Source organism: Marmota monax, unplaced genomic scaffold (assembly GCF_021218885.2).
Source record: "Marmota monax isolate L192 unplaced genomic scaffold, Marmota_monax_Labrador192_F-V1.1 WCK01_AAM20220418_F8-fsc00173, whole genome shotgun sequence".
NCBI lineage: Eukaryota > Metazoa > Chordata > Mammalia > Rodentia > Sciuridae > Marmota > Marmota monax.
The window spans coordinates 2979313-2992206 of record NW_026694620.1 but is presented as its reverse complement, the minus strand read 5'-3'; the positions used below and the strand labels follow the sequence as shown (position 1 = coordinate 2992206).

Here is a 12894-nt window from a genome sequence, read left to right as displayed (position 1 = left end):
TGCTGGATATAGGATTCTTAGTTGGTATCCAGTTTTTTCAGAGCTTGGTATATGTTATTCCAGGACTTCCTAACTTTAAAGGATTTGGGTTCCCACTATATGTAATCTGATATTTTTCTCTTGCAGCCTTTAAAATTCTATCCTTATTCTGTATGTTAGGCATTTTTATTATAATGTACCTTGGTGTGGGTCTGTTGTAATTTTGTAAATTTGGTGTCCTGTAAGCTTCTTGCATTTGATTTTCCATTTCATTCTTATGGTTTGGGAAATTCTCTGATATTATGTCATTGAAAAACTTGTGCATTCCTTTGGTTTGTATCTCTGCAACTTCATCCTCTTGATAAATCTTAAATTTGGTCTTTTCATGTTATCCCATAGTTCTTGGAAGTTCTGTTCATGGTTTCTTAACATCTTCTTTCTGTGCTAAACTCTATTTTCAAGGTTATAAATTTTGCCTTCCCTGCCTGAGTTTCTATCTTGTAAGTGGTCTAGTCTGTTGGTGATGCTTTCTATTGAATTTTTAATTTGGTTTATTGTTTCCTTCGTTTTGAGGATTTCTTCTTTTTTTTTTCTTTCAGAATCTCTGTCTCTTTATTGAAGTGATCTTTAACTTTTTCTCTCTGATTTCATTTCTTATACTATCCTTTACTGCGCAGATCAGTTTTAACTATGTACATTCTAAACTCCTTCTCTGACATTGGTTCCACTGTGGTGTGGATGGATTTTGTTACTGGAGTATCTTGGTTTGTTGGGGAGATTTGTTTCCTTCCTTTTTCATGTTGTTTGTGTGCCTGCCCATCTAACACTATGAATCTGAGGCAGTAAAATTTCTACTCTGTGGACTTATAGTGTCCCTGAAGGTTTCTAGTGTCTCATTGTTTAGCGGGAGACAAATGATAGTAACAACCAATGCAAACAATTTATACCATTAAACCAAATAGTTTTTACTATGATGTTTAAAATATTAGTTATCACAATAAATAGAGATTATATGATCAGTTATTACCTACAATAAAAACAGCAAATTTGCAAAAGACTTTACAATTTCAAATGGTGGGCAGGAAGAGAACAGAAGTGATATAGGATGTGATGACTATGAGGGAGGAGGAGAGATGAAGAAGTAAAAAATTAAAGGAAGAGTGAAAGAGAGAACAATAGAATTTGGCTATTAGCAGAAAAGAGACAATCAAGGGAAATAGAAAAATATATATAAAGTAAAAATTTAAAAAATAAATTAAAAATAAAAATAAAAGAATAAAAAACAAAATTAAAATATACTTATCAAACATCCTAGTTCACAGAAATCTAATCCATGAAAAGTAACTGGTTTAAAAAATGGTAGAAATAAGAAAAAAACCCAAATATGAATATGTACAAATGTCCATGTACCATTAAAGTTACAAGTAAGCGGAAAAAAAGGAAAAAAGGATCTTGATGAAAATTGAAGAATTCTTTCTATTGGAGTTCAAAAGATTCTCAGTTACTTTTCTCAGTAGTTTTAGGTGGGGTTCCCTCTAGCATGATGCCTCACCCTCTGGATTGATGGAGTGAGAGAGGTAATCCTATAGGCAGAACTCCTGGAGGCAGGGTTTAGATTTAGGTGGGCTCCCTGTTCTTCGCTGAATACCTGTTGATCTGGAGACTTTATATCAGTGCACCTCCAGCATCCAGTACTTGCTGGTCCACACTGGAAGACTGTAACCCACGGATCTCCCCTGGGTTTCACTTGTGTGGTAGGGGAGCCATGTCATCTTCGGGCACCATATTTCCTGGTCTCCAGTTCAGTTTCCAAACAATCTCTCCTGCCCCCAACCTTCCAAGTTCCCGGCCAGATGCGTCTCTCCCAGAAGGTCCCGCAAGCAGTTGGATTGGAGGGGGAAGGGTAGTGCTGAGTGGGTTTCCATGACCTGTGTAAACCTCTCTCAATGTTTGATTTTTCTTCTGGTCACTTAAGCACACTCTATATCGTGGGCCTAATGTGGGCCTGTATTTCGGGCCCCATCAGCTGCCAGTTCTCACACAGCAGCTGCATACCTCCTGGAGAGATGGCAGCTTCGCCCTACATACAGATATTGTGTAGTACATCTTTCAGGTTTGCTGGGCAGTGTCCTTGATCTCACACCCTTTGTACCCTGGCATGCCTCCAGCCTCCCCAAAATACAGGTTCTTTTAATTTCCTTATCCCTCCTCTATGCTCATGGAGGGACTGCTCTGGCTGGTGCTTAAGGCCCAGCTGAGGCAGTAGCTGTACAGCTGAGGATATCTTCTTTATTTTATAATATCTAATCTCCTGAGTCCATGGTCTGCTTTGAATGTCCAATTTTAAATTCCAGTAAAGTTCCTCTCTTCTTTTTTGTTCACCTACCTTGCTGAGAAGCTGCCTGTCTGCTTTCTTGGTTTCACTCCATGGAGCAGCTAAGAAAGGGACCTCCTCTATTCTGCCATCTTGAAAACCTCTCTGGATCTTCATTGTTCTTTGTGGCCGAATAAAACTCCATGTGTGTATATATATATATATATATATATATATATATATATATATATATATATATATATACCAATTTTTCTTTATCCATTCATCTGTTGATGGACACCTATGCTGGTTCCATAATCTGGCTGTTGTGTATTGTGCTGCTACAAATGTGGGTGTTCATGTATTGCTATAGAATTATATGACTTTAATTCCTTAGGATAACTATCCAGGGTGGTATAGCTGGGTCATATGGTGGTTCTATTCCTAGTCTTTTGAGGAACTTTCATGCTGATTACCATAGTGGTTTTACTAATTTACAATTCCACTAGTAGTTTTATAGGGTTCCTTTTTTTCCCATATCTTCTTTAGCATTTATTTTTGTAATATATTTTGAAATTAGGAAGGGTCATATCTCTAGCTTTGTTCTTTTTGTTCAAGATTGCTTTGACTATTCAGAGTCTCTTGTAGTTACATATGGATTTTAGGATTATATTTTCTACTTCTGTAAAAAAAGCCATTGGAATTTTGATAATAGATTGCTTTAGTAGAGAGTATGGTTATTTTAACAATATTAATTTTACTAGTCCATGAGTACAGTGTACTTCGCCATTTATTTGTCTTCTTCAGTTTCTTTCAAAAATGTTTTATAGTTTTTATTATATACCTTTTTTAAAAACTTCATTGACTAAATTTATTCTTAGATAGTATATTCTGTTTGGTTCTATTATAAAAAAAAAAGATTATTTCTTGGGGCTGGGGCTATAGCTCAGTGGCAGAGTGCTTGCCTAGCATATGTGAAGCACTAGGTTTGACCCTCAGCACCACATAAAAATAAAGGCATGCTGTCTATCTACAACTACCAAAAAAAAAAAAAAAAAGTCAAACTAAAAAAAAAAAAGAACAAAAAACAAAAACTACTTCTTTTTCTCTATTGGTTATGTATCCTGAAATTTTACTAAATTTGTTTATCCTTCCTGACAGTTTTTTAAATGCAATATTTGGGGTTTTCTAAATATAAGGTTATATCTAAAAACAGATACTATTCCTTCTTTACTGATTTGGAAGCCTTTTATTTATTTTTCTTACCTAATTGCTCTGCCTAAGATTTCTAGTGCTATGTTGAATATAAGTGGTAAGAATGAGCATCCTTACCTTATTCTGGATCTTAGAAGAAAAGCTTTTAGCTTTTCAAGGTTGAGTACTGTGTTAGCTATGAGCTTGTCATTTGTGGCCCTTATTTTATTTTTTTGAGTTATTGTCCTTCTATACCTAACTTACTGAGTTTTTAATCATGAAAGAATGTTGAATTTTGTCAAGTACCCTTTCTGTATCTGTTTAGATGGTTGTAAAAATTTTATCCTTCTTTCTTTTAATGCAGTATATTCATTTATTGTTAAGCAGATATTATACCATCCTGTAATCACAAGAATAAATTCCACTTGATCATGATGTATGATCTTTTTAATTTGTTGTTGAATTGAGCTAATATTTTGCTGAGAGTTTTTGTATCTGTGTTCATCAAGGATATAGGCCTATAATTTTCTTTTCTCTTAGTGTTGTCTCATTTTAGTATTAGGGTAAAGTGAGTTTGGAAGAATTCTCACTTCTCCAATTTTTTGGATGAGTTTGAGGTGGATTGATGTTAATTCCTTCTTTGAAGTATTAGGTAGCATTCACCAGTGAAGTCACCTGTTCCTAAGCGGTTTTTTATTGGGAGGTTTTGGATTACTGATTCCATCCCCTTACTAGTTATAGGTTGGTTCAGATTTCATGTTTCTTCACAATTCAGTCGTGATAGATTATGTGTTTTGAGGAATTTTTCCATTTCATCTAGGTTAGTTGATACGTTGACATTTTCTTGTAGGACTCTGAGAGTTCTTTTCATTTCCATGAAATTTGTTGTAATGTCCCCTCTTTCATTTGTGATTCGAGTTACTTGAGTAACTTTTTTTTTTTTTCCTAGTCCTGGGAGCCTAAAGTTTGTCAATTTGTTGATCTTTTTCAAGAAAAACCAAAACAAACCTCCCTGCCTCCTTGGTTGATTTCATTGTTTTTCTACTCTCTATTTTGTTATCTCTGCTCTCATCTTTAGTATTTCCTTCCTTGTGGTAGCTTTGGGTTTAGTTTGTTCTGCTTTTTCTGGTTCCTTATGGTATAAATTTAGGTTGTGGATTTGAGATTTTTCTTATTTTTTAACATAAGCACTTTAACACCTATAAACTTTCCTCTTAGCACTGCTTTTACTGCATCCCATAATTTTATTATGTTGTATTTGTTTTCATTGATCTTAAAATATTTTCTAATTTTCCTTGTTATTTATTGTTTGATTCATTGGTTGTTTAATTTTTACTTATTTGTGGATTTAGCATTGCTATTTGTAAATTGCCTTCTAATTGATTTACAATTCCTTTGTACATTTTTTCCTCTCATTGTCTTTTCTTGTGAGTTTATTTTATTTTGGGTTGGTATGGTATGCTTTGATTCTTTTTCTTTATATTTTTTGTCTACCACATTAAAAAAAATTGTGTTGCTATAAGGCTTACATAAATCATGTTTTGGTTATAATAGGCTACGACAGTCCTCTCTTAATAACAGTTTTACTTTCTGTAGTTTCAGTTACCCACAGTAAACTTCAGTCAGAAAATATTAAATGGAAAATTCCAGAAATAAGCAATCCATATATTTTAAGTTGTGCATCATTCTGAATAACATGATAAATTCTTGTGCTGTTCATTCCATCCTGCTTGGGATGCAAATCATCTTTTTGTTTAGTTTATCCACACTATGTATGTTACTTGCCCATAGTAACTTAATAGCTGTCTGTTATTAGTATTGCACACATGATTCAGTAATATCTTCTATTTAAGGTTTCCAGTGGAATGGGGAAGGGTCTTAAAATGTATCTTTCATGAATAATGGGACTACTGTATTTTGGGCTAGTAATAATTTGACTTTGATCATGCAGAAGAACTCTATATTATTACTCCCTCCATGCTTTATGTTGTTAATGTCCCAGTTTTTACTTTTTTTGTATTATATATCCAATAACAAAATATTATAATCATAGTTGAATTTTAAGATTTTTTTCTTTAACTTTTAAAGTTGGAAATGATTTATGTACCACATTACATTAATGGGGTAATCTGTATTTCACTATATAATTACCTTCACCAGTGGCTTTACATTTCTATGGGTTTTCATGCTGCTAATTAGCATCCTTTAATTTCAATTTGAAGATATCCTGTTAGCATTTCTTCTAAGTTGGGTCTTTTGGTGCTGAATTCCTTCAAGTTTTATATCTGGGAAAGTCTTTCTTCTTCATTTCTAAAAGAAAGTTTTGTAGGATATAATATTCTTGGTTAGCAGTTTTTCTCTTTCAGTATTTGGAATGTATCATTCTCTCCTGGCCTGTAAGGTTTCTTCTGAGAAATCCAGTGAAAATCCTATGGGGACTCCTTTATTGAATATGAGTTACTTTTCTCTCTTTATTTCTTTGAGTGTTGACAATTTGATTCATGGTGTGTCTTAGTGTAGATCTCTCTATATTTAACTTGTTTAGAACTTTTTGGAGATCCATTTCCCTTTCCAGATTATTTCTTTAAGTAAGCTTTCTTTAAGTATTTATTTATTTAAATAATCTTAATGCCTCTTTCTGTTTTTTCTTTCTTCATTACAATAATACATATATTGTACTGCTTGATATTGTCCCACAGTCCCTTCAGCTTCATTGCTTTTCATTCTCCTTTATTTTTTTCTTCTTACTAGATCATTTCAAATGTGATGTTTTTGAGTTTGATGACTCTTTTTTTGTACTTGATCCAGGCTACTGTTAAACCCCTCTAGTTAATTTTTTAGTTTGGCTATTACACTCTTAATTTCCTAATTTTCTATTAGAAACATTTTCCTTCTACTTTTTTACATTCTTTTTTTGTACATACATAATTGTCCTAAGCTTATTGAGTATTTTGATGGTAGTTAATTTGGATTTCTTTGTCAATAATTTATATATCTCCATATCTTTAGGGTTAGTTTCTGGAGATTTATTTTGTTCCTTTGTTCCGTATTTCATTTTCCTTAATACTTCTTGTTGGTGTCTGTATACCTGAAAATAGTACTCTTGTCCTATCTTTGTGAACTATGTCTTTGTACATGTAAAACCTTGAAGAATCAGTCTGAGTGGAGATTCCAAGCCCATCTCAAACCTTGTCTGAGGATGTATCTCCTCTGGACTGTCACGTACAAATTCTTAATTAGGGGTATTTGCTAATTTCTCTTTTCAGGAACTTGTAATATCTTGCTCCCTCTGGTATCTTTCCCTTGTACTGCAGGTTTTCAGGAGCAGTAGCCTGACTCTTTTTTGTTTGTTTTCTTTTTAAAAATTTCACCCACCTGTATACTTGATCCTGTCAGAGCATCAAGAGAGATAAAATAGGACCAAGTCCGTCGGGCAGTACTCTAAAATGTCTGAGTATTGGACATATACTTTAGTCTCTCCCCGCCCCCCCCCCCCCCCCCCCCCCCCCGAGAGAAACTGTGGGCTTTGAGTTTCCCAGTCATATCATGCCAAAGCAGGAAGAGGAACTCTGGCTCTGAGTACATAATAGTACAAATTATTCCTTTGTTCTCAGTAGCCCCTGGTCCTGTTAGTTCTTACAGAGTCCAGTTCGTCAGGTGACCTCCTCCAAAAATCAGAATGTTACATGGATGCTCCAACTCTTTCCTTCCTTAGGAAGAAGGTAATTCTTTGATGAGCTGGTAGGAGGGGCTATGACCAGATTTTTCACACTAGTTCAAGCCATAGCCTTTTTTCTCAGCAGTTCCCAACTTGTGGCCTATTCTTGTCAGATACAGAAATCAGACCCTCAAGTACCCCCTGGGAAAGTCAGAACGTTGGATGTATTGTCCATTCCTCTTTTTTCCTTCCTAGGGAGAAGCTGGGAGCAGGGGATTTCCTCCTGATCATATGGGGCTGTTTGTTTAGAGGAAGGTTGTGGCAAGAGATGTCACCAATTTTCTTATCTGCTTCAGTGCAGTTTGTTTCATTGTTTCTGGTATAGGAGCCTCTCATACTGGTTCTGGATGTCTCACAAAGGGAATTGGTCTGCATATTGTGGTTGAATTTGTGTGTCTATAGAAGAAAGGAGGGTTTGGGGCTTCATGTTCTGCTGTATTACTGACATCATCCCCTTAATTAATTTTTTTTTCAGAAGGACATTTGGCCATTCTTTAGGCTTTAGATTTTATTATGTATCTCATTGCTTATCTCTGTTTGGATAGGGCCAACTTTATGTTTATTATTTGGAATCAATATGAGATACTTTGAAAGTGTTGAACTAGTTCAGCATGAGAAAAGAGCAAATTGGAGAGTTTATATTTCCTGTAGTTTTACTGTTAAAGAGTTGTAAACGGTATGTTAGAAAATTTTACTAAGGTATTGAATTTTTTTCTTTCTATGTTAATTTAAATTTTTTTAATATTTATTTTTTGGTTGTAACTGGACACAATGTCTTTATTTTATTTATTTATTTTTTTGTGGTGCTGAGGATTGAACCCAGGGCCTTCTACATGCTAGGCGAGTGCTTTTGCCGCTGAGCCACAATCCTAACCCCATCTTTCTATGTAAATTTTGACACCCTGGAATTTATTGAGCCATAGCCTCCTTTTCTAGTTGGCCCTGGTACAATATCATGAGCTCACTTATGAGCATGTCCTCAGTACCAGATGTATACTGTCTTACTATTCTGTGTGGCAGGAGCACTAGTAATTCATAAAGAAACTTTTTAGGATTGTCATTTTTCTCCCAATCACAGTTGCATTGTTCACCCTGACCACTAGCCCCATCACTGTGAATTTGAGGCTGTTTTTGTATTTTGAGTTCAGGTTAATTTTGTTTCCAGCTGGAGACAGTCTCATGGCAAGAAATGAAACTTCTGTGCCTAATGTCCTGTGTTTCTTATACTAGCCAGATTTTAGCAAATCTGACCTCCTCCTTTAGTTGGATCAGTTGCCTTCCAAGAAGCTGGCTTCTGCAATGCCTTTGCTTTATTTGGCTTTCGTAGGTACTTGTTTAAGGGCCAATTTAATGAGTTTAGTTTTGGACATGTTGAATTGGAGACAGGGCTATTCAATTTGTATTTATAATGGATTTGTAGTCTTAAGAGAACAATTTGGATGGGAGATGTAGATTTGGTAAGCAAAACTTCTTATTATTTGAAATATTAATAGTATATTGGATCACTCAGGAAAAGCATGTAAAATGAAAACAAAGAGGTTAGACACAGAACCCTGGGGTTGCAACACAAATGGTGTTGGTAGAGAAGGAAAAACCAGAGCAAGTTACTGTGAAGGATATTTTTGAAGTACAGGACAAGAACCAGGGAAGAATGGTTTTATGGAGCCAATGAATGTGACACATTTAAAACACTATTTCTAATATTCTAGTGAGATCAAGTATGGTAAAGAGAGATTTCAACTCATTTGCTTGAGTGTGTAGGAGACCACTGATGTCCTTATTTATAGTACTTTTACTGTAAGTAGAAGTCAATTTATAGTTGATTGAAAAGTATATGACAGGTTAGGACATGGATCCAGTAACTTCTGAAAATTTATTGTGAAGGGAAAGAGGTTCATTGGTATAAAGGACAGCTACATGTGAATCAAAAGAATGTGTTATTTTATGTATGCACCCTGTGCAATAAATAGATAAATGTTTCAGGCTTCTTTTTTATTAATATTTTCTATGAGAATTACTTTTAATATTTAAACATTTTTCAATTTTTAAGTATAGCTCTTTTTATGATTGCTTAATCAATTTTTAAAGAATAGGCCACTGCTTATCAGATTGCCTCTTCCAACACACTGAGTTGTAAAAGCGTGTATCAGCTCAAGTACATTGACTGGTGAAATTATCCTCAAAATATTACTTTGTCTATTTGATTTTAACTATTTGTATATCTGGGATACTGTTTAAGGGTATGAAAAATGAATAGCACTCTTTTTAAAACAGATTTTTAAAATATTTTTCTTTTAGTTGTAGATGGACACAATGCCTTTATCTTATTTATTTTTCTCATGTGCTAGGGGTCGAATGCAGTGCCTCACACATGCTAGGCAAATGCTGTACCACTGAATTACAACTCCAGCCCCGACAGAACAGATTTTTAAAGATATTCTATATATGTAGTAACCAGATTAGGGATTATTATTTTTATCAGTGTTGCTACCAAAAAATATACTATGAGTTTTAATATGAACTTTTTGAACTCATAGTTTGTCTTTTGGGAATACTTTGTGTTTGTGAGGAAATCCTGATATGGGTTGTGGTTGAAAGTTAGTGACTCTTAATTCCCTATACAGAGGTCCCCTTAATCATAGAAAATAGGTTCTAAGGCTCTTGAAACTGTAGATAGTACTGAATTCTGCATATACTCTATTTTTTCCCTATGTACATATCTCTTATAGTTTGATTATAAATTAGGCATATTAAGATATTAACTATAATATGAAAATAGGAACAATTATAATAGTATACCAAATTAAAAGTTATTTAAAATTTATGAATGGTTCATTTCTGGAATGTTCTCTTTAACATTTTCAGATTTTAGTTGATTGGGGGTGACTACCACTGTAGGGAAAAGTAAACATGGATGGGGGTGTCCTGCTCTATAATAATTTCTGATTTATACTTCTTGAAGTGGTTGAATAGAGAATAGGTATTCATAACCATGGGGCTTTCATTGAAGTAACTTGAATTAAAACATAAAGAGAGACTCTAGGTGGGAGTAGTATATTTGAGAATGGTATCTTTGTATGATATATTAGAGAAGAGTCTTTTTGGTAAAGTGCATTTAAACTGTCTTCCTTCTTATCCTGTACTTATCACATTTTACATGAATTAACATGGTATATATTTTAATAAAAGATTTTATATATGTGGTTTCTAACATGGTTTCAGATTAATAGAGACTTTAAGCTCCTTGAAAGTTTTGTTATTTTATATATTTTAAGGTTTTGTCTTAAATCCAACAAAATTTGCTAAGCTGTAAACAATGATCTCTCAGAATATATGATCTCAAAATATAAATATGAATATGTGTAGGAGGAGAAAAGATTTAAATACATATGATTTATTATAGTCTCACTTAAAATAGAATTTATTTATAAGCAAGTATATGGCATTTGTGGGACATTTTACTTTTGATTTACTCTAAATGAAATAAAATGTGAAAAATACAAATGGTTATTATTTGTAGATCTTTTTTTCTGCTGTTGAACCATCATTGTGAATATAAACTATCAATCATTTCATTCAAAAGAAAAGACTTGGTGATTGTAGATTTGAACACTCTGTGTCCTCTGAATTCTCCAGATTTTGATTTTTGCTGTTTTGATATCTTTATAGAGAGCAATACACTGGGAAGCACCGAATGAGCTCACGCTCTATAAGTCCATCTTACAAAGAAGAAGAACAAAATGTTAACCCAAAGAACTCTGTAAGATTGTATTTTACATTTATTTGTTCTTAATTGTTTAAAATAACTCCACATAGTTTTAGTTTTATATTGTCAAAGTTCCAGTGGTTACTTAAAAACAATGAATAAAGTATGAAGGAAAAGGAGAACATTTTGATGTGAAAGATAGTGGTGTACCATGGTATTCCTTCTGTTTTCTCAGAGACTCTAAGGTATGCTGCTAAGTCTATCATTTCTCCAGCATATTGAAGAAAAACTGAAACATTTTATTTTTTATTTATCTATTTTTCCCCTTTTACCTAATAAACACTTGGAAATTAAGAAGAAATAGGGATTAATTTATAGTCAAATAGGAAACACTGCTTTTCTGATTGGGGTGAACTATTTTTATTTTCAAATATGAATGTCTCTCTTGCATCTCTGTGTTTAACAAAGATTTAGTTTGAATAAGGTTTGCAAAGTGAAAAATTGCACTTGCTCACTGAAGTCTTTATTTCCTACTTTGGCTATCTTGGGTATATGACTTAGTTACAGGAGACATCATGTATAACATGTGACTATTTTAGCACATATTTCTTTAAACATAACTCATTTCATTTTCTCCAATGATAGTTTGGAACATGAAATTTAATATAAGAGGCAGCACACTTTTAATAATAATTTACGGTATATTTACTCAATCAAGGCAGGTATGTTTTTTTATTTAAGAAGTTCTGTTCACAAAGAAAACACAAAAATCAAGGTACCATCAGTAAGAAGTGATAATGAATTTTAATATAGTATATAAATAATGGAAAGTCAACATTTTGTTGAACATAAATTTGAGATTAGTAAAGTATGCAGAACATTTTAGTGTATTTTTTCCTTCATCACTTTATATTAATTTAAATGAAGATAGGTAAAGAGGTTTATTTGTTAGTAATGAGGCTTTCTACAAAAGCATGAAAATGCTGTATCAACAAATTTAACTTTAAAAATTTGGGGCTATAAAATAGACATTATTATTTTATACAGATTTACCTTTCTAAGTTTTTAGTGCTTTGGAATTATTAATTTCTGGCCACAGATCTTAGGTTGTCTTCAGTTAATTGTAGTTTTAATCTGGTTGATAAATATGTAATGTAGTAATACAGGAGAAAAAAAGCAGAATTTTTTTTTAAAAAGTAAAGAATCCCCATAATTGTGTTTTCATAATGTGAATCCAAAACTTATTTCTCTTTTTATTCAATGTATGAGTTAGAATTAATTTAAGAACAAAGAGCTTTTTGGACATCAACACAAAACTTCCCTGTTAACTAATTTTAATGAGAGTAAATAATTCATCTTTTCAAGTGTTCCTCCCCAACCCCCCAACCCCTTTCAAGCTACTGTGGTATACCACAATTAAAACTTTTTGTAAAAGAACTTAAAGAGGAGAGTCTGGATTAATTTTTAAAATATTCTTTTGATGTTTTTTTTCCCTAAATCTAGTTACTGTGTGAATATATTGTTAAGGCATCTCATAGCCCCAAGCAGCTATAATAAACAGTCATTAGTTAGAATTGAGAACTCTAGCTTAGTTATAACATAATCCTTTCCTTGGAGGGTAATATAGCATTACCAAATAAGTACAAAAAACTCTCATTACTCTGAATGACATATATTTTGTCTTGTTTTCTACCTTCTTGCTCTTCCTTTCTTCCTCTTGTTTCCTTTGTTTCTTTCTTCCATTCTCTCATCTTTTATTTCTTTTCTCCTTCTCTTCTTCCCTTTCTATTTTATATTTCAGGAAGTTCATTTGAAAAAATCTCCTATTTCTTTGGATGACAGTGACCTTGAACCTCGCCTGAATAGTTGGAATCTTGGGGTAAAAGTAGCATTTTTTTGATGCATATGTTGATGTAGAAGAGTCATATTGTATGTGAATTACAGCTGAGCTAATTTAATTCTAGTGCTTGAATTTTGGATGCT

The 12894-nt window shown here is 33.2% G+C and overlaps 1 protein-coding gene across 7 annotated transcripts in view; it reads left to right on the top strand.

Moving 5' to 3' along the window:
• The window catches only part of Cep112 (centrosomal protein 112), a 472978-nt gene that overhangs the window by 38235 nt on the left and 421849 nt on the right, over window positions 1-12894 (top strand). For all 7 annotated transcript variants that reach the window (XM_046422633.2, XM_058572199.1, XM_058572198.1 and 4 more), the window contains exons 6-7: window positions 10875-10965; window positions 12713-12790. In XM_046422633.2, coding sequence (XP_046278589.1) covers window positions 10875-10965; window positions 12713-12790 — 169 coding nt within the window. The remainder of the gene's footprint in view (window positions 1-10874; window positions 10966-12712; window positions 12791-12894) is intronic.